Below are 22,132 nucleotides of genomic sequence, written 5' to 3'. Positions count from 1 at the left end.
GTTTTTTTTTTAAGAAAAAAATTAAAAAGCAAATTTGCAATTGTTGTGCAACTGAAAATTGACATCTTTGCAGTTTTGGTAGGGTGAAGGGACGATTTTGTTGCTGGGGTGGATCTGTATAATGTGAGTGATCTGATGGAAGAAGGTCCGCTCTGGATCTGACCAAAGCCATGTCTGATCCAGCACCCTACTTCCCGCAGTGGCAAACCAGAGGTCAGGCCACGATTTCAGTTCCCTGACAAAAATTTGTACTTCGTAGCACTGTCAAGCAATACTATGGTCAAGCAACAATAGCTTGATATTAATTTCAAGTATGAAAATTTCATTAGATTTATGACCCCCCCCAAAAAAAAAGGTGGGGAAAGGGCTTATAAGGGAGTTAGAATGCCGTTCCTCTTTCGTTACTAATTTGGCTTCCTGAAAATATCGAGTTTTGTTACATAAAGTAAGAAGGCTTCCCTTGGGTTGGGCAACTGGTGGCTCTCCAGATTGTAAGCCTTCTACTCCCATCGTCCTTGAACGTTAAGTGGTGGGGGCTGATGGGGATTGGAGTTGAAGGGCTCAACCCCCCCCCCAAATTGGTCTAGTAATTCATTAGCACTGCACAGACGGCTGTTGCCTGGGATCCGTGGCCAAGATGAGCTGTGCATATTATTTCACACGGTCTACGCAAGAGGGAGCCTCCACTTCTTGATCTCCCATTTGGGAGTGTTTTTATTTTATTTATCCGTCAGTGCTTGAGGTTGTACAGAGGGTAAAAGGGAAGGGGCTGGGTGTTTCTTTTTCAGTATTAACATTGTACAGCGTGGTTATTTCTAACAACGGCACAGACTGTTTTCCCCTGCGCCTTTTCCTTGGTAGGGTCATTTTCAGCCAGTTGGATAACGTGGCAAGAATTTTAGTGGTGGCAGCCGTCCACACAAAGCTACCAAGGTGCAAGGAATTGCCTTTCCCCGTTTTCTAAAAGTCCCTCCATCCAGGTACAGAGGGGAGTTCTCCCGTTCCCCCCACCCACCCCTTCCTGCAACTGTTTTGTACATAGTGTGTGACTCTCTTGGAAACGGTTTATGAACCTTGAGGGATTTCCCTTCCTGGATTCATAGACGCATTTGTACACTAAAATAAATAAATAAAAATTCTGCAGCAGAATATTTTTTTTAAGGAAAAGAAAAAAAAACAAAGACAACATTTGCTGGTTTATTATTTTGTAAGCTATATTTTTGTATATTTAATTGCTATTTTAAAATCCTAATGCCTCTTTTTTGCTAATCACACTATTCTTAAGTGGGGGAGGGGTGGAGCGGGGGGGGGAGAAAGTTTGCATGTGATTTGACTTGAAATGTAAATAAAGGCAGATTTTGGAAATAACCATCCTGTGCGAGAGTGTGTTCATCGCTAACCTACCCATCCATTTATGCAGCCAAAGCCTGCTTGTTAGAATCTTTTGTGGCCTAACCTTAGTTTACTGCTTATAGAAAAGAATCTGGGATGAAAGCACAGTTCATGCAGATTTTCAAAGTACATCTATACAGGATGACTGATGTAGTTACATTTTGTGGAAGGCGGTTTGTAATAAAAAGGCAATGCACAGATATCACTGGAACGCTTGCCCCATAAAATAACCGGGATCTGTGCATTGTTCTCAAAATACAGAACAGCACCTTCAGTATGCAGTTATATACAGTGGTGCCTCGCAAGACGATGTTAATCCGTTCTGTGGAAATCGCTGTCTTGCGAAAACATCGTCTTGTGAAACCAAATTTCCCATAGGAATGCATTGAGAATTAATGCGTTCCTAGGGGGGGAATTTTTTTTAAGGCACTTAAGGGGTAGGGAGCTGGGGAAGCACCATGGGAGGACTGGCAGGGGATCCCCTCACCGCGATCGCTGGCTTTGGAGGTCCCCCACCAGTCCTCTGATGGTGCAGGAAAAGCTTCCGAAGTGCTCTGAAGTGGGTGCGGGTGGTTTTGGGGCACCCCCGCCAGAGCTCTGATGCAGGGGAAGCCATCAGAACCCTGGCGGGGGTGCCCCGAAACCACGCACCCCAGTTTTGGGGGGGTCCCCCGGGGCTTACCTTGCACCATGGGAGGACCCGCGCGGGTCCCTCTGTGCAGCGATCGGCGTTTACAGAGGTTTGTCCGAAAACATTTTTAAAGTTCCCGCCTCTTCCTCCAGCCTTCGGCAAGCCTCAGAAGGGCAGGGGAAAGAGAGTGTGTGTGGGTGTGTGCAACGTGTTAAAGGTAGGACAGAAAAGCAGGGTCAGCTGAAATCTCAGTGCCTTAGAGCAGTGGTTCCTAACCTTAGGTAACCTTTGTTGAGTGCTGATGCAGCTCAATGCCACATGCTTGCAGTTGCTTTCTGTAAGAGTCACTTGCTGCAGTCCACGGAGGGTAAACAGGTATGAGCAGGAGGATGTGACAAACGCGTCCAGCTACTGGGAACCTCCCGTGGAGGTGGCCTCCTCTGGCTTCGGGCACAGAAGGCAGCTTCTTTGCATGCCACGCCACCACCAGGTAGATTCTACCCTAAAAATCTTCACCAATGGGGGGGGGGGACAGGGGAGCTGCCTTCTCTCAGGTATGTAGGGGAGAAGCTGCAGCTCAGGTGAGGCCCTCGGCTGCCCCCACAACGCTGTCGCACATCCGTTGGCAAACTCTTTGGGGAAACACACATCCCTTTGTCGCTTGTCCATGAAAGCTGAGAAACTCTTTTTCCACAACACAAACTTTGTGGCCAGTTGCTATTCCTTCGATCTGCTAGATTTCATTCCTTTAAGAACAGAACCATTTGTTCCACGATGCTTAAAGGGTGGAATCCTGCTGCCCTCTAGCGAGCATGAGAGCCACAGAGCAAAGTTGGCTGGGCTTCAACACAATTCAGTAGATCTGGATTTAAACTTCCTTCCTTCCACTCTGATCTTTCTCTTTCCATCATGCTTTTTGAATGCTCTCGGGTGGCTTGAGGTTCCACCAATATCTGTGCACTGACACAGTAGTCCCTGATCTTGGTGCCTGGTTGTTGGACTACAACTCCCAGAATCCTTGACCCGTGGACATATTGGTGACCTCTAGGAGTTAAAACTCAGCAATACCTGGTGACACAAAAAGTGTGCTAAAATATATAAACAATTATTATTGGCCTTCAGATACAGATCCACAGCCCATCCGTGCCCACTTATCCAACTCTACATGTTCTCCCAACATTATAATAATTTTCAGACTTGGCTGTTTTCATCTATTCCAGATTTTTCAAAACACACAAAAATTTGTAGCATGAACTTTTGTGGGTTGCAAAACATCAGTATCCAAACCCACAGCCTTACATGCAACTTGTGGGTATGAAGGACGAATAAGAAGGAAAAAGAAGACAGAAAATGACTATTTTTATTTGTAACCCAAGTTATTAACAAAAGCTGGATGGGTCATTGAGTTGGAGCACCCAGCTGTGGAGCCACAGAGGTTGGGAGTTTGATTCTCATCTCTGGCTCCCAGGAAAGGAGCAAGTCTGTATTGCCTTCAGCAAGCTGTACACACCCAGGATTCCCCCCCCCCCAGAAGGAGGGAATGGTAAACTGTTCCTGATTACACATAGGAAACCTTGGCAAGAGTCGCTGCAAGTCAGAATCAACTTCCTGGTACCCAGTTATTACCCTGTTTCCCCGAAAATAAGACCTAACCTGAAAACAAGCCCTAGGATGATTTTCCAGGATGATCGTCATAGAAGTCCTACCCCAAAAATGAGCCCCACTTAAGTGACGCCCCGCCCTCCACCCTTGTGCAGCAACCAGAAGAAGAGGACACGGCTGTATTGGAATAAATGTAGATTGTTGTACAAGGAAAAAAACCCAAAACATCCCCTGAAAATACAGTTGTGTTCAAAATTATTCAACCCCCACTGAAATTGAATGTTTTGGCCATTTTGACATTGATTTTGATCATTCAGTCATCTTGCTTACATTTACATGAAAGAGGCACTTGTAGGTCAGAGAAATATAACCTTAAGTTTATAATGAAATAACCACAAATGTCTTTTCTGTGCTCACATCATTATTAGTTTTTATTCAACCCCCAAGTGACATTCAATCTTAGTACTTAGTACAACATCCTTTTACAGTTATAACAGCTTTTAAACGTGAAGCATAGCTTGACACAAGTGTCTTGCAGCGATCTACGGGTATCTTCGCCCATTCTTCATGGGCAAAAGCCTCCAGTTCAGTCAAATTCTTAGGCTTGCGCACTGCAACTGCTTTCTTTAAGTCCCACCAGAGGTTCTCAATCGGATTTAAGTCTGGTGACTGTGATGGCTACTCCAAAATGTTCCAGCCTTTCCTCTGCAACCATGCTCTAGTGGACTTGGAGGTATGCTTGGGATCATTGTCCTGTTGAAAGGTCCAATGTCTCCCAAGCCTCAGGTGTGTGACAGACTGCATCACATTTTCATCCAATATCTCCTGGTACTGAAGAGAATTCATGGTACCTTGTACACGCTGAAGCTTCCCTGTACCTGCAGAAGCAAAACAGCCCCAAAGCATTATTGACCCTCCGCCATGCTTCACAGTAGGCAAGGTGTTCTTTTCGTCATATGCCTTGTTCTTCCTCCTCCAAACATAGCGTTGATCCATGGGCCCAAACAGTTCTAATTTTGTTTCATCAGTCCACAGAACACTATCCCACAACTTTTGTGGTTTGCCCACATGACTTTTGGCATACTGCAGTCGACTCTTCTTATTCTTGGGAGACAGCAAGGGGGTGCGCCTGGGGGTTCTGGCATGGCGACCTTCATTACGCAGTGTGCGCCTTATTGTCTGAGCTGAAACTTCTATACCCACATCTGACAAATCTTTTTTCAGTTCCTCAGCAGTCACACGGGGACTTTTCACCACTCTACGCTTTAGGTAGCACACAGCAGTCGAAGTCAGCATCTTCTTTCTTCCACGACCAGGTAGCATTTCAACAGTGCCCTTTGCCTTGAATTTGCGAATGATGCTTCCTATGGTGTCTCTTGGTATGTTTAACTTCTTTGCAATCTTCTTATAGCCATTGCCCTTCCTGTGAAGACAAATCACCTCTTCTCTTGTCTTCCTGGACCATTCTCTTGACTTCACCATGTTTGTAACCACACCAGTAAATGTCTAGAAGGAGCTGAGTATCACAGTCATTTTAAAGCTGCCTAATTGGTGCTTATTATGCTTGATTGGTGCTCGGTGACATCCACAGGTGTTTTCAATACCTGATCGAAAACACCTGAATGAACCTCTCTTCTTCAGAGTGGTAGTCTTTAAGGGGTTGAATAATTGTGGCAATGAAGAAACCACAAAAGAAACATTTACTACTGTATTACATAAACAATTGATGTTATTTTAGTTGCATTTGGTTCTTTAAAACGTCCTTGTAGGATTTCATTCTGAATACAATTCCAAATGTACACTATAGTCCCTAAACCCCTTTACAGCATTGGGGGTTGAATAATTTTGAACACAACTGTAAGCCCTAATGCGTTGGTCCCTTTGCCTTGAAGCACAACCCCGCTGCCAAGCCCAGGTTTGGCAAGAAGACCAGAGTTTGCATTTCGCCCTCACCAAGGACAGAGAGAGAAGTCTGACAGTGTCTCTCTTTCCCAAAAAAAGGAGAGCTCCAGGACTGAACGGGGCCCAACTCCTCAGCAGTCCCCACGTGGAAAAGGTCCTCTCCCAGAATCCCTCTATCCAGCCTGGCATTCCAGAAGCGGCCAGCCAAAACAGCCAAAACAAAGAAATCCTTCCATGCTCTGATGTGCAACAGAGAACGCACCACCACTCCAGACTGGCACAGGTAGGGCGACAGCACCTCGATGCAGAACGAGAGGCAGGATCCAGCAGATGGAAGGTTCTTTGGCAGGCCGAAAAGCACAAACATCCAACTCAAGATCACAGTCAGTGTTCAGCAATGTCATTAGGGACCACACCCCTCGCCATCTCTCTCGGATGCATTTATAGCCCGTCCTACTGAATGCCTCCAACACTTTGGAGGGGGGGGGGAACACACCCTTCCAAAGTAACTCTTCATTTTAAGCCCAGATTTCCCAAATTAACACAAGTCCAAGGCCCCCGCTCAAGGCAGGAATCCACATTCAAGCATATCCAATTTTGGAGCACTTACCACCTCCCGAGGTCATGGGTCCCATTGTTGTACTGCTCTAACAGTTGAGAAGTTTTTCCTGATACTCAGCCTAAATCTGGCTTCCTGTCACTTGAGCCCATTATTGTGGGTCCTGCACTCTGGGATGATCAAGAACAGATCCTGCCCCTCCTCTGGATGACAGCCTTTCAAATATTTGAAAAGCGCTATCCTATCACCTTTCAGTCTTCTTTTCTCAAGGCTAAACATACCCAGTTCTTTCACTCTTTCCTTATAGGGCTTGGCTTCCAGTCCAGTTATAGGGCAACAAAGTACCTTTTCCTTGGCCCAACTCATTCCTGCCCAACGGACTGGTTTATGGCACACCTGCCAAAATAGCGCACTTCTTTTCAGTGTCTGCTCCTCTTGCCTACTGCCTGAAATAAGATTCTTAGAAGAAAGCTGGTAGATCATATAAATGCAAACTCAACTGGGAGCAAGCAAATCTCTACCTCCCTTGTTTATGATGCAGGAATCAAGGAATCAAGTTTCTTTGAAATCAAAAGACAATCAACAGTTCTTTTTTTAAAAATAGCTTTAATACTTCAAATGTGGTTTTATATTCTGCACACCTTGGTGCTACTAATAAAATTCACAAAGCCCTTCAAATTCATACAAGATTAGTAAATAAAACCGCACTTAAAATAATTTTGAGCATAGTGCAACCAGTATTGTCATCAAGCGATATGCACATTCATCCTGTTGTGTGTTTCATAAAAGCCACACGACACAAGGCTGACTAAATATGCATTTTAACGGTTCTGAGACAGATACAGTCTGCACATCTGCCTATATAGATAAGCATTTCTTATAAACTAGTCTGGTATTCAGGCTAGTTTCATCTATTTAAAAAAAAATATCCTTGCTATTCTCTGCACTGATTGGAAAGATCACTCACAATTACTTCGGATTATCTGGCAAAAGGCAGGCGCTTCGACAAATAAAGCTGAACGAACACAGATGTTCCCTTTGGCGCAGACGTCTCTCCGGGGAAACTTGGGAGTCAGGCTGCTTGGTGAATCAGGACGAATGCAGAAGTTCCAGGAGAGCGCCGACAGCTCCAAAATAACCCTGTTTAAAAGGGAACCAAGTGACAGCCCCACATATATAACTAAGGGGAGTCTTAATCAAATGCTCCAAGGGGCCAAATGGCCCTCCTAAGGCTCTTTTTTGAGACCCTCCCCTAAAGGCCCCACTCCATTTCATCACAGCTTCCCCCACCCAATTCTCACTCCCACCCTGGCCCCTTTACATAACCTATTAAACTGTTCTTACTGCAGCCTGCAGAAGGCAGTTCAGGTTTCAATCCAATCAATTATTACGCATGGCGTGAGCTTCATTATGAAGTTGTTGGAGAAAAATACATTTTTAAAACCCTCTTCATTTTGTCCTTTGCCCCAATATTAGACTGGATGGAGGGGAGGGGGAGAAGTGGAGGGACAGAGAAATACGCCTGCATCACAATGCGAGTACCTCATGTTCCAAGAAAAGAGCCTTCAGCTGTCCTTTTGACCAATAATCCAAAGCATATGCCAGAAACTTCATTGAGATTGTATTGATGCGCAAGAAGTTCCCCACAAACACCACTCGATTAATGTTCTGCAAGAAGGGAAAGGCAATGGGAATTAAACTGCCTTTCCTGATTTGGGTGGACAAGCGCCGTCCCCTCCATGACCCGCATCAAAACAAAGGCTTTCTTTCAGACAGACAGCAGAGGCACACCGAAATGGGGCAAACTCCGTATCAGACAAGGTGGGGGTAAAATTTCCTTTGCAGCCTTGCTAACTCAGCTGCCACCCAATTAAATGCATGACCTAGGGTCCGGAGGAAGATGCCGTCATCAACTCAGTGCAGGGTTGCTTGGGCAAGGTTCAATCAATCAACGCAAATTTATGACCCGACACTTACTGGGAATTCCTCGTTCATGGGGAATAATTGCAATCCCCAATCCCCATCACGAATGGGGTTCAACGGGTTACCCGCACCTGTCGGCGTAGGGTAGACACACGCTGAGCCAGTCAGTGTAGCACGTGTGTAGCCCCGGACATCTAAGGGCATCACAGACCTGTTATTGCTCAATCTCGGGTGGCTGAACGCCACTTGTCCCTCTAAGAAGTTGGACGCCGACCGCTCGGGGGCCGCATAACTAGTTAGCATGCTAGAGTCTCATTCATTATCGGAATTAACCTGACAAATCGTTCCACCAACTAAGAACGGCCATGCACCACCACCCACAGAATCGAGAAAGAGCTATCAATCTGTCAATCCTTTCCAAGTCCAGGCCAGTTAAAGTTACGTAAATCTTGCCCGTGTCTGGGCAAGGTTAAAGGCTGATAAAGCATCCTGCAGGATTCAAAAGCTAGCTTCCGTCTGTGACATTTCAGTGGTTTAATAAAGGCACTACCTGTCCTTGTTTTCGGGCGGTGGACAAGGACTGTGGAACTTTTTTCTCTGTTATGCCCAGAAGTTAAAAACAGCATGTCGAGAAGATCTTGCTCAAGCCCCTGCGATGTCACAGAAGGATCAAGCCATCCAATTACAGGTGGCCCGGACTCAGGCTTAGCGTATCAAACCTCTGTATGCTGGGAAGGTAGTGGCTTAGTTTGGAGAAAAGAAACCGAGACCTAAGGACAGGGAAAGCTGAGTAAATGTGGAGGAGAGGGACGGCAGTGACCCATGATAAAAGAAATTCACCAGCACCCACAATCTAGCAGGTGCATCCATTCTTTTGGCTTCTAGACACAATCCTCCACACTAAAGAATTGTCGACCACAAAAGCATGAACCATCAGTTACTCCCCGCGAGACCTGAGTTACAGACCACTGAAACGCTGGTATTGAGACCAGCCTTTAAGCTTTGTTCCTCTAAGTCCTGCCTGGAAGAGCTGCCATCCTAGTCTTCTGGAAGCCTATCCTTTTCCTCTCCCTGCTGAGAGTCCTCAAAATGTTTTTCTTCCATACGCCAGGCATGGAACGCCCGTACCAACCTTCCTTCTTTATTTCATCACGGAGCATTGTCTAGCTGGGTCAAAAAGATGCCTGCGGGCAGCGAGATGAGCATCCTCAGTTCTTTCATAGCCCTGTACAATGCTGCTTGACATGGTCGCAACAAGGCAGCACTGTAAAGAAGCTGAAAGCACCAAGCTTTGGTCACGCCGCAGCGGAAACAGAGAGAGATGGACTGATGCTTGCCTTCGGACAGGCTCCTCCCTGGTAGGTTCGGCTTTTTTTCAGACCCCGAGCTTCAGTGGAAGTGGGAATCCGCACCTTCAAACGACAGCCATGCGCTCCTTGCTGCAGGGAGGAGATTCACCAACCCATTCCTCACACTCAGAGGCTTTACCTCCTGGCAGCGGCCTTTACCCCATGGGCTCACCGAGCAGGTCTTCCGTCTCTTATCGATAAACCCAGCGAGAAACTTATGTCTGCTGTCCAGCAATGACCCAAGTGAGTTATTCCCTGGCAAGACTGGGCACCTTATTTGGTTTTGCTTAAATTTTATTTAAGATCTCTCGGCCTATTAATCCCTGCTCCTGAACGGGCGCCCCCGCCCCCCGCAGTACTGACTGCCACAGGAAATGACCTCTTTCTCTCCTCCAAATCACTCTGCCGGGCCCGGTGGCTGTTTTCCCCATGCAAAGCTCATGCTTCCTCAGCAAACCAAAGCATTTCAGAAGAACCTATTCATTTACTGCTTTCAGCATGTACATACCCACCACCACCAAAGACAGGGAGGGATCAAGTGTGCATTCACCCTACGCAACATGCACCTCCCTCAGCCAGCTCCCTAAGGGGCTGGAGGTTTTTCTGCCTTACCTCGTTAAGGGCGCACATCCGAGCTATGGAGCCAATGTTGTTGGTGATGGTGATCAAGGCGGCCCTTGCTAGATCCTCTTTACTTGCGGCCTCTCGTTTCTCTTTGCTCATCATGTTTCCAAAGCTGGACAGAAACCAGGGCACACAAGAAAAAGGCTTTTAGGGAGGGAAAGGTGGTCCTTTCGAAAGATCCATGCACGCAAACAGCATGCAAGTAAGAACAGACTGTTTTTCACAGGATCATAGAAAGGAAAGAAATTCCAAGGGTGCTCTGCGCCATCCATCTGCTAGAGGGCGCTTCCCAAGGCACCTCCACCCACCAAATATCACAAGCTGAGCAGAAGCAAGCTGTGAAGCACGCACAGATCCAGGTTGAACCAGAGAAAGAAAGCAAGCAGAGCCTTTTGCTTGGGGGTGGGGGTGGGGGATAAAAAGTCCAGGGCTATTGTCAACCTAGGACGCTCTAGCAGAGATTTTTCAAAACGCTGCATCTAAGGGTATCCTATCTTAGATGTACTCCATTCCCTTGACTTATCAGGTTCACTAGTGAGAGGCAAAACACAAGCTCTGTTGAGTATGTGAGACCGCGCTTCAATGAGGGTCTCATCTCCCTCCATATGAGTAGCAGCACTAACAGACTAGTAATTGGTCTTCAACTCAGCTTTTTCACGTATCCCACGCCTAAATTTAACTCCCACCTTTGCTGACAGAAAAAAGATCATGTTCCTCCATGCTTCTGCTCTAAGCCAATTCAAGGGGCTCTGAACATATCTCTAGAGATTATAGCCAATCTCTTATCTACAGAGCCAAGCCATTGAACCTGGTATTTCTTTTTTTCTCTCTCTTAAAATATGCTGCGCTCCCTTCTGCAAAGCTACGCTGTCCACAAAGACAACAGCCACAACATCTGGCCAGATTTCCAGACTTTTTGCTTCCTCTCTCAGATCTCAAAATTTTCTCCTAGCCCGATTAAGTGTTCTGGATAATACGAAGGCACGTCATGTCTGTGGCTCTTTAATCATCGAATAATTCTATTACACAACCATAATGGATCACAATAATTGGTTTTGGGTTTATTTTTTTTTTACTCACTTGCTTTTTAACACCGGTTGATTTCTTCCTTCCTCAGCCCACCCCCATCTCGTAAGGCTCAAATCAGGCAAGATGGATAAATGCCAGCCTCAGCAATGACTAAATGCCTATCACCCTATCGCTGGCTACCCAAAAGCAGGCAGAAAAGGGTCCAAGCCCAAGGAACAGGTGAGGCCTTACCTGGATGCTACAGTCCAGCCTGGGAGCCCAAACCTCTCATAGTCGCCTCCATAAATATCTCGCACCAACTTGTCCACTTTGGTGCTGTCTCCGTGGGATGCCATCTCAAGAGCCTCTTCAAAGGTAGAGCAGCCAGTCAGAAGGCAGCAAAGACCATAAAAGGTTCCTCCGCCAAGGCTAGGGTGGGGTGGGGGGGACCGAAACAGACAAATAATTTCTGCTGCCTAGTGAAGCATGGAAAGGGGACATAGAAGAACTGGGACAAAACTAGGAACATTGGCTGTAATCCTAACGAATATTAAGGTTAACAAGTTAGTAGCAGATGTCTTGTGGCATGGGACAGCTCTCTCCTGACTCTCACAGGGCCCCCGTGCAGAGGGAACACCTTCCTAGCAATTTTACAAACACCACCCCCCATAAAAGAGCTCAAGGGGATAAGAGTTCACACTCTCACAGCATAAACCTAGACATGTTGTCTCAGAAGGAATTCTCATTATGTTAAATGAGACTTCCAGGTGGATGGGACTGCAGCCGTGGTTGCCACGTTACCCGATGACATCAACACATCCACCAGATCATACACAGCCTTCTCTGAAACTCTGAGGGTCTTATACATTCCTATGGTCTCAACTCTTTAACTTAAAAAACAAAAAAAGGGCTTTCCCCTCCCCTGAACAAAGTACCTGATGTCCCCTAATGACCAAACTAATTTTTTTTAAATGGGGCGGAGTGCCAGGGACACTGGGGTGTCCTTGAAGACATGGTAAACTTGCTCCTCTACTTTCTAAAAGGCACAAGGCAACTCTCTTGAGTTGTAACGTTTTGTTATTAAAAGGGGGTGGGTGGATGGCAGAACATGTGAGCCCTTTGGGGGGCGGATCACTAATGACACTCAGACGTCTTAGACAGAAAACAAAAAACAATTTTTAAGCGTGGGCTGCAGGTCTCCAGCTCACAGCTCCTCAGCTGCCAAAACACGTCAGGCTCACTTTCCAGTCTCACCTGGTCCCGGTTACTCGCTTGTAATTGTCTTTGGAATAGACAGCCAAGATGCTGACCCCCGAGCCAATGTTCACCAGGAGGAGAGGATAACGATTCTCCAGGTTGAAGGGCAGCTTCTGACATTTTTCCGGATCGGTTGGGTTTTCAAAATAGTAGCACTCCGAGTGTCCATTGAACCCGACCGAATCAATGTACAGAACTCCTCTGATAAGGCAGTCCAGCTCATCCATTTTGCGCAACTGAAGGTCTCCCACCTGTTTAGAGAAACAAACTTTGAAAAGGAACTAGATTTTATTTTTAAAAATGTCCGGGCTGGGACTGTATCGACTGGTATCACATCAACAACTTTGGGGAGAGTTCCCTTCTCTCCTATAAATTTCCCTTTAGGATTAGCTGGCCTATTGCAAGTTAAGGCCCAATACCAATTCTACCTAAAGAATGAAACCATTTTTAAGCAATTTTTTTTAAGATTAAAAATTTGGGAGGATACAGGTGTGGGGCCCCAAAGGTGCTGGAATTTACATATTGCTGATCTAAAGTAAGTACTGTCTATACTGGCTGGCACAGGATCTGACGTGTTAGACAGAAAACATCTTTTCAAGCTCTGCACTGATCTGAAAAGAGGTGAACTGGAGTACGTGTCGCACCCCTGAGCTACTATTCGTTCCCAATCATCCTGCCACGCTGGTGGCAGTTCCTAAATACACACAAAGAAAGCAAGGAGGGAAGAATCTCACTAAGAAACCTCCCACTGAAATTGTTTTGAGGAAGCACTGCTTCTTCACACTGAGGACCAAAATGGGATGGCGTGTGGGTGTGACGATGAAAACGGATGTTTGCGAGCATCTTAAGGACACACAGAATCCCCTCATTCACAGTGGAGTTACAGGCGTGTGATCCGTACTCCTTGCATAAGGAATAATAATAATAATAATAATAATAATAATAATAATAATAATAATAATAATAATAATAATAATAATAATAATAATAATAATAATAATAATAATAATAATAATAATAATAATAATAATGAAAAGAGCTGCCAAGGCTGACACACAATGGATGGGAAGAAAAAAGCCTCGCCCTTTGCTTCACCCGCTCTTTTAAGAGCCTTAAAGAACAGGCTGCAAGTACAGTTTTGCATTTGATAACTTTCTGTGCAAAAATAAAAAACGCACAAGCCCAACTGCATGCTAAACAAGCCATTTTCATCTTTTATCGCCTCAACTGCTAAGTGATCAGCTAAGCAACACGCCTATTGAACTCCTGAAAAAAATCACAATAAACAAGGCCCACGGGATGAACTGGCATTGTGACGGCCCGACTTTTCTTGTCAAGCTATATTTTCACAGATCGCAGCGTGAATCTGCCCGTTCTGCAAGCATGCACCCAGCCCTGCGTTGCTCTCAGTTTCAAATCGGGAAACAAGACTTCCCCATAGGCATGACTACAGAGAGTAGCCATTAGAAAGAGGAATATTAGAAAGGCATCCATGGGCGCTCAAGCCCCTACTTGGCAAACTTTAAACATGTGCTATTGCTGCTTAACGGTATATAAGCCAAAAATTGCATACTGTCCGAAAGTCCCGCTCAAATTTATAGGCTCCGCCTCCTGTGGCACATAGGACAGTGTGGAGGCTTGAGAAGTGTTTCTCGCGGCCCATTTGAATAAAAGCAGGCATGTCATGAGTAGGAAAGCGTATAAAGTGCAGATTGCCTTTACGTCCACACAGTGTAAGGTCCTTTAGCTCAAGATGAACATCCCGAATCCCTGTAGATCCGTAGGCCGTGTTGGAAGTTAGGTATTTCCGAATGCTCTTCAGATTCTCCACTTCCTCCTCTTCCTCCTCCATGGTAATGTCCTTTGGTTCAAAATAAACCAGCTTCACCAAAGTTCCTCCGATATCCAAGCCAAACCAAGGGAAGGCTAAAGGAATAAGGGAGAAAAGGGGTTTTTAAAAAATCACTGTCAGAGCCAGTTGCATTCTATTATAGATGATTAAAAAAACTTATGCTCTACATTGGTATTTCTTAGCCCCTTCCCAGCAAGAGAATGTATGTATATTCTCATGGAATATACAAATATAATCCCACAGAATATTTACAAACATCCCAACCCTAGGTGTAGACACTGCCAATGAGTCATGGGGCTAAGTCCTGTTCAGGTGTTAGAAAATTGGGGGAGAGTATGTCTCTATGTCTGAGAAGGTGGAGCGCAGATGAGCACGTGAGCTTTATACACCATCTGCCTTTTAATAATAATAATACAGTATTAGAACTGCAGAGCTGGAAGGCACCCGGTAGATAATCAAGTCTAGCCCCTATCAAGGAGGCCTAGTGGGGAACCGAACTGCCAACCTCTAACCGAGCTACCCAGAAGCTGCCTTCTCCACATGAAGGACAACTATCTACAGCAGGGAGTTTACTCTACCACTGCAGGCTCTCTGAATGATTTGGAACCATGGAAAAACAGGGTTCTAAACTGCTCAGGGAGCTTCAATGATTCAAAGAAGATTCGGAGGAGCCAGCGCTACCATGCTTATCCATGTTGGTCCTCTACAAATACAGAGGCTACATTTTTATATAACTAAAGAGGAGTCACAGAGACATTAGCCATTACACTAAAGACAAAGACCAACATTTTTCCCAGCTGGATCTGATAATCTGGTTCAGTGTATTTCGCTGCTGCTCAAAAAGCTTTCAAGATTCTACTATAAAAGACGTGTGAACAGTGAATTTTTATCAGTAGTATTTTTACACTCATTTCTTACATTTTCACTTGCTCGAGCCTCCCCATTAGCCGACCATGTATCATAAAAATCCATATACCACTTTCTTTTCCATAGTCTGATTGAATTAAATAGCATTCCAAAAAAAATTGCACTTATTAGTCAAGTTGATTGGAAATTATAAGAGATGGATGTTCAAAACCTCTTGGAGGCATCTATTTAAGAAAAAGTAGATGAGATGATCAGTTCTTGGTAGCAAGTGATATTAGCAGGATCTGATTCTTCCCTGATTCTCAGAATCAGGAAAGTGGGATGTTTAAATCTTTACTTTCCCCCCAACCAATGAGCGTTACTGACTGTGTTAAGAGCTATATTTACTGTTCTAGCATAGTCCTCTTAGACTTTGAAAACAGCCCTGCAGGCACATTTTACAGGATTAGAAGTAACTCTTTCCCACTTCCGCTGCTGTCTTGAACAGAAAAGGCACTAAGATGAAAGCTTTTCAAAGACGAATTTCAGATTTATAACCTTACAAGGATTCCTAAAATTAATCCTAAAAGACAACCTAATTTAAATTATTAACTTCAAGTGCCAAACACTAAAAGCAACCAGTCACCACAAATACATGTGTGCGCGTACAAACGGGCTAACCAGCACGGACACAAGAAAAGCACAGGGTAAACTGCCATACTGGATCAGACCAAAGACCTCTGTAGCTTGCAAGCGGGGCATGAGAGCAACACCTTGCCACAGTTTCCCAGCAGAGAGGGGGAGAGAGAGTCTGTTTTGAGACTATGCAGCTGGCTCAAAACTACAGTGTCTGGCTCTTATCCTGGGAGGAATCTCCTACCCCAAGCTCTGAAATCACATACTCCCAACTCAATGAGCTATCCAACCACATATTTTCAGCATTACGAGATGCTAATTCACAAGTACTGTACGTAACAATACATTTACATGCATCCACATTTACTGTACACATACCAAGCATTTCATGTGGATTTGAATGTGAAAAAATCTTGTATCTAAATAAATCAGTCTTGATTTAACATTTATTTGAAACATTTTTATCCCACCTTTCTTTTTAAAGATACCCTTTAACTTATCAAAGGACGTCCATTTTTTAAATTTTTGTTCTCTTTTTGAATGATATCATTGTTATGAAATGGGAGTATCTAAATATGCTGCATGTCCCTAACATTGTGGCAAAACAAAACTATTTTGTTGCAAGTACAGTACTATCACGTTGTTTCCACTTCCATTTTTTTCCTGGTTTCTCAGATGGCAGAAAACTCAAAATTCATATGCTGATACAAACATATGGGGCAGCAGCTGTAGAGCAACAACAACACCCTGTTTCCCCAAAAATAACACCTAACCTGAAAATAAGCCCTAGTATGATTTTTCAGGATGCTCCTAATATAAGCCTTACCCCAAAAATAACCCTCACTTAAGTGAAACCCTGCCCTCCACCCTTGTGCAGCAACCAGAAGAAGAGGACAGGGCTGTAAACATCCCCTGAAAATAAGCCCTAATATATTTTTGGAGCAAAAATTAATATAAGACCCTGTCTTATTTTCGGGGAAACATGGTATAGCATCGTCAGTTCTGACTTATCGTGGCCCTTTTCAGGGTTTTCGATACAGAGAGTCCTCCAAAATTGTTTCCCCTTCCCTTCTTCTGGGGGTTGCTCCGGGACTATTGTGCAGCTGGCCCAAGGCCACCCAGGCTGGCTTTATCCCCAGGAGGCACCGTGGAGGAATTGAACTCCCAACCTCTGGCTCTGCAGCCAGATAGCTAAATTACTGAGCTACCTAGCCAGCTAGCTGTAATCTAGTTTATGCTACATATTCTTCTGCAAAACTAAGGGATTTATACTTTTCAGGCTGCAATTCCAACTGTGCTTGGACCAAACGCCACTAAACAGGATGGGTTTTATCTGTTGGTATGACAACAATAAATTGCAGTGTAAATCTTAGAATTATACCACATGGTATAGTTCTATTGGCTAACTATCCATTTCAGTATTTATTTAATGTTCCTAACACAGTAAAACAAAATGTAGACTTGCCAAGGAAGCACTGCACCTATTTTTATTTCCTCCCAATTTCCATTTTTCCCACTTATGGTTCCAAACTTCCAGAAAGTTTACATTTCTTAGAGGTATGGACACCCAGTAGCAAACTGTGCCATCCTTAGGGTTGCAAAAGTATCACAAAGACTCAAAGCCAGGAGGTAAAAAAAATACTGCCACATTTATTAGAATATTTTCAGATCACACTTAAGATTTAGAAGGAAACAAATTGCCCCTTTTTGGTCTCACAGGAGAAACTGTGCTACTTCTGGAGTAGTTACAACATGCCCACCAGACGCATCACAGGAGACAAGATGCTGAGCTAGCTTACGTCTGTTGTGATTCAGACAAACATGTACTGTATACAAAAACATGTCTTTAAATAGGCCACACTACTGAGATGCAAAACGCTGATGCTACACCAACAATGTAATTATAAGTCCGTTGATAGGTCAAGGCCTCTACCTTCTCTACAGTTGTATCAGCTCCAACAGAAGAAATGGAAGTTTAACAGCTAATAATTACTATTCAATCCATCTAACATTCAAATCTTTGGTACCAAAAAAGTAAGGTGGTGTTAACAAGATGCAATTCAGCCAATTCACACATTACAAAACCCGGCATAATCACTGCAGCTGACTGTCAACAGCCCCTTTCAATTTTCTTCACCCCGAATTAATTATCATCTGCAATTACACTGATGACATCATTCTCTAAATCCGGCTCACAATACATCCACACCTGCTTTTGCTATCCTTCCAATGAGATCTCACTGAACCGACCACCGGCACTCAATGAGCCCACACCCTAATCTATGCCATTTCATTTCCTCAAATTCCCTGTAGATCTCCAATTTATACACATCAAATAATCACATCCTTTTAACCTTGGATTAATTGAAGTGAAATAATTTCCACCCATGAAATGTCAAACCACAACTGTCGGCATGCTTTTGTGACAACGAGAGATGGTCATGAACCACCAGATGGGCAGATTCATGCCCATCTCTGGTAACAACTAAGAGATTCTGTGCATAGTCAAGATTTGAGCCTGCAATTTCATAGTTGCTGTCCTGAGATGGCAACCTCTTGTCTAAACAAACAGGAACTTTCAGAGTTTTCCAGCTCCCCAGTTTACCAACAATACCAAGACATTACAGTGGGGTCTTGACTTGAGAACTTAATCCGTATTGGAAGGCGGTTCTCAAGTCAAAAAGTTCTCAAGTCAAATCTGCATTTCCCATAGGAATGCATTGAGAACCATTTGATCCGTATCTGCTCTTTTCCGTCCATAGAAACTAATGGGAAGCTGCTATTCCGGCTTCGACCACTAGAGGGGGATATTTTGCTTCTTTTTTTCTTAGGTCAAGAAAGGTTCAGGGAAGGCAGGGAAAATACAGTCCAGGCAGGACAGTACCAGGCAGTCCGAAGACTGTCTCCCAATCCACTCTCTAAACGCTGGGAGGAGTGAGGAAGCAGACAGGCACCCTTTTCACTGGCCAACAGTTAACTGAAAGTTCAAATTTTGCACTTTCCCTGCCTCCCATGTGTTTTTTTTTCAGTTCTTAACTCAAATCTAAGTATGTAAGTCAAGTCAATATTTTCCTATGAGAGCGGTTCTTAAGTCAAAATGTTCTTAACTCGAGCCATTCTTAAGTCAAGACCCCACTGTATTAATGCAGTCCTGATGCACATTCTGGAAGAGGAGCTGTACTCCTTTGTCCCAGCAAACAGAAGGATGCATGTCATGGTTGTTGTTTAGTCGTTAAGACATGTCCGACTCTTTGTGACCCCATGGGCCAGAGCACGCCAGGCCCTCCTGTCTTCCACTGCCTCCCAGAGCTGGGCCAAATTCATGTTGGTCACTTCGATGACACTGTCCAACCATCTCGTCCTCTGCTGTCCCCTTCTCCTCTTGCCTTCACACTTTCCCAACATCAGGGTCTTTTCCAGGGAGTCTTCTCTTCTCATGAGATGGCCAAAGTATTGGAGCCTCAGCTTCAGGATCTATCCTTCCAGGGAGCACTTGGAGTTGATTTCCTTCAGAATGGATAGGTTTGATCTCCTTGCAGTCCAAGGGACTCTCAAGAGTCTCCTCCAGCACCACAATTTCAAAAGCATCAATTCTTCGGTGGTAAGCATGTCATGGTACAGACTAACAAGTTTAATATAGTTTAGAAGCCTTCTCTATCAGAGAGATAAAGATGGTGGTGGAGTAATGCTAGATACAGCACAGAGGGAGAACTGTGTTACAAACATTAAGAGATAAATGCACATAATACTAGAATCAGAAAAACAAAACACACATCAATGATTCACACAAACCTGATCCTGAAGCAGATGCTTCAATTTTATTTTATTCCATCCTGCGCAATTTCTGTGACTGTGTAACTAAAGCACACACCATCTTTACATTCCACTTCAAGCAAAAAGTTATAACAATATAAATTTGCTATACCTCAGAAGTGGGGGACTGGTGGCTCTCCAAATACTGCTGAACTACATTTCCCATCAGCCCCTGCCAGTATGGCCCATGCAAGTGCATGATGGGGGTAGTTCCTCAAACACCTATTAGGCCACTGCTTCTCTAGCCCGCCTTGACACGTATGTTAAACCTTTACCAAGAAGTCCTTCTCCAGATTCTCTCATCGTCTAAGGGATAGAGGATGAGTTTCTTGACTATTCTGGCAGTTCACAAAGAAACATGGATGTTCTCAGGCTATTTAATTCAAACTCATCTGCTTTATCTTATTTAGGATGCAACTTTGTATGCTGTTCACACAGCCCTTGTGGGCTTTGGCTTTTTTTGGTATTTTTTTAATGCTCATGGTTTTTAAAAGAGGTTTTATTTGGAAATTCTATAAGGTGTCCTGTGAATTTTAGGGAACAGAAGTGTATATATTTGTAAGGCAGATAAAATAGAGGACTCAAAGGACTGTATCAAAGGGGAGGGGTTCAGTTGCAGAATAGAAGAAAGAGGACCTGTGTGAATACCACCCCTGCTCATCTGGAACAAGTGTCCATCAGGAGGTCACCACGTCAATCCTCTGCATGCTTTTCAGAAACCTCGAAAGATCCACCTGTTTCAACTTCCTTTTATTCCACTAGTTTCCAGAGGAGAACCTGTGTCAGCCTGATGTCATTAAATAAGGAGTGGTCCACAAAAACAGTCTTCTAAAGGTTTAAGAAAAAAAGACTGTTTATTCTTTTCATCTTCTTTCTTGCTTGTGATGACTACAAGGAACCTCACATTTATTTCTTGTGATTCCGTGTGTGTGTGTGTGTGTGTGTGTGTGTGTGTGTGTGTGTGTGTGTGTGTGTGTGTGTGTGTGTGTGTGTGTGAGAGAGAGAGAGAGAGAGAGAGAGAGAGAGAGAGAGAGAGAGAGAGATGCAGAATCTGGACAGAAGCCCCTAGATGGCAAGGCACAAAACTAAAACATTTTTCACAACATATTAATCAACTCTTTTGTGTTTTTTATTTTTTGGGGGGGGGGGGACTTTACAATCCATTGCCATTTTAGGTACTGTAGTTTTCTTTTATTTTAACATCGAGCCACACCAGGTCCTTTCATGGTGAAATGGATGGCATACAAAATGAAAATCAATAAATAAAATATTGGGAGACAGAAGGCTTTCCTTATCTACTGGAACTCAGCCTGATCTTTAAATCATATTCTGCTTTTTTTTTTTTATCCAGAACAGGGCATGGATTTCTTCCAAGTGGGTATTTTTTTGGAAGCTGCAAAGCAAAAAGGAGCTTTCCCATTTAAAAAAAAAGATAGCTGCTTCTTCCAACCTTTTAGGCACACCCACAGGAGAAAAAGCATATGACATTTTGGACAACCAACGTTTTAACGAAATAAAAATAAGGAATAATAAAAAAAAAGATCTTTCCCATAGGGGCTAGTACAGCCAGGCTAAGCCCCGCCCCCTTCAATAAGCCCCGCCCCCCGCGCCCTCCCAGCCACCGCCCCGCGCCCCCTAGCGGCCACTTACGAGGGCGGCTCCTGCGGAGGGAGTCGAGGCGCGGCCGGAAGGCGGGGCCGGCGCGCTCTTTCTCGCGGCCCGCCGACGAGGCCTCCGCCCGCCCGGGCCCGCCTGAGGCCGACGAGGCGGGCGCCCGCCGAGGCCGCGGGTCCGCGGAGAGCCCGGCCTCGTCTGGGCCCCGGGTGGCTGGCGAGGGCGGCGAAGCCTTAGCCGCCGGGCGGCCGCTTCCATTCTGCAACGGCTCCATCCGCAGCGCCGCCCGGCCCCATTCGCCGCGGCGACAGCAGTTAGGGGCGACACTGCGCCTGCGCCAAACGCCCTTCCCTCGCCCCCCCTCCTTTTTTTTCCTTCTCCTCAGAGAAGCGGGGGGAGGAAATAAGGTTCCCTCACACGACCGCCAATCCGCGCCTCTTTGGGCTAAAGCGACTAAGGAACTGGCCAATAAGATGGCTGGTAGAAAAAAAGGGGGTGGGGTAAACAAATTTATCTGTCCTATGAACGCAGGTCTTTCAAGGAGATCGGTATCGAAGGAGGGGAAAAAGCCACACGAATACAACTGTGCAGTGGCGGGCTTTGAGCCTCCAGGAGGCGGGACCGAAAGAAAACCTAGATTTTTTTTAGCCAATAGCCTCGCGAGGAGGGGAGAGCGGCAAGCTTCGTGTCCAGTGCAAAGAAGAGATTCGGGCTGCGGGGTGGAACTAAAAGGATTATTGGCACGCGGGGTATCCATGACGACGTAGCCAGGGAAGAATTTGGTGCAGGGAGAAAAACGCCTAAGGGTGTGTGTGTGTGTGTAAAATTAGAGTGCTATTTATATGTGTATGTGTACACACACACACACACACAGATCTCAAATGGGCTGTAAATGCTGTTTAGAAATAATATTTATTGAGGTGCCTAAAAAATCGTCCACACGTCACAAATATGCATCTCTGCAATGCCTGCATCTGCCCTGGCGAACACATTCAGACGAACACGCTCGTTAACTGCCTGTCAACTGCAGTTGAAGCTCCACCTCAGAGAAACCTTGCACAGCATGGAAATAATAACCATTATGGCCTGAAATGTCTTGTGTTCAACTTGGTAAAAAAAAACAC

The 22,132-nt window shown here is 44.9% G+C and overlaps 1 protein-coding gene across 4 annotated transcripts; it reads right to left on the bottom strand.

Annotated features, from left to right (window-relative positions):
- Positions 1 to 6,672: 6,672 nt before the first annotated feature.
- Positions 6,673 to 21,298, bottom strand: PANK2 (pantothenate kinase 2). Of its 4 annotated transcripts, XM_073002117.2 has the most exons (7): positions 21,045 to 21,297; positions 13,821 to 14,173; positions 12,245 to 12,498; positions 11,243 to 11,419; positions 9,971 to 10,094; positions 7,629 to 7,754; positions 6,673 to 7,226 (listed from the first exon to the last, which is right to left on the bottom strand). In XM_073002117.2, the coding sequence occupies exons 1-7, from the start codon at positions 21,280 to 21,282 to the stop codon at positions 7,176 to 7,178; spliced, it is 1,323 nt and encodes a 440-aa protein (XP_072858218.2). In that variant the 5' UTR covers positions 21,283 to 21,297; the 3' UTR covers positions 6,673 to 7,175. The 4 variants fall into 4 exon arrangements, with proteins under 4 accessions (XP_072858218.2, XP_072858219.2, XP_020662293.1 ...); XM_073002118.2 differs by lacking the exon at positions 7,629 to 7,754 and having other exon boundaries at positions 21,045 to 21,298; XM_020806634.3 differs by lacking the exon at positions 21,045 to 21,297 and having other exon boundaries at positions 13,964 to 14,173.
- Positions 21,299 to 22,132: the final 834 nt, after the last annotated feature.

Source organism: Pogona vitticeps, chromosome 5, assembly GCF_051106095.1.
Source record: "Pogona vitticeps strain Pit_001003342236 chromosome 5, PviZW2.1, whole genome shotgun sequence".
Lineage (NCBI taxonomy): Eukaryota > Metazoa > Chordata > Lepidosauria > Squamata > Agamidae > Pogona > Pogona vitticeps.
This window is presented reverse-complemented; position numbering and strand designations above follow the sequence as displayed.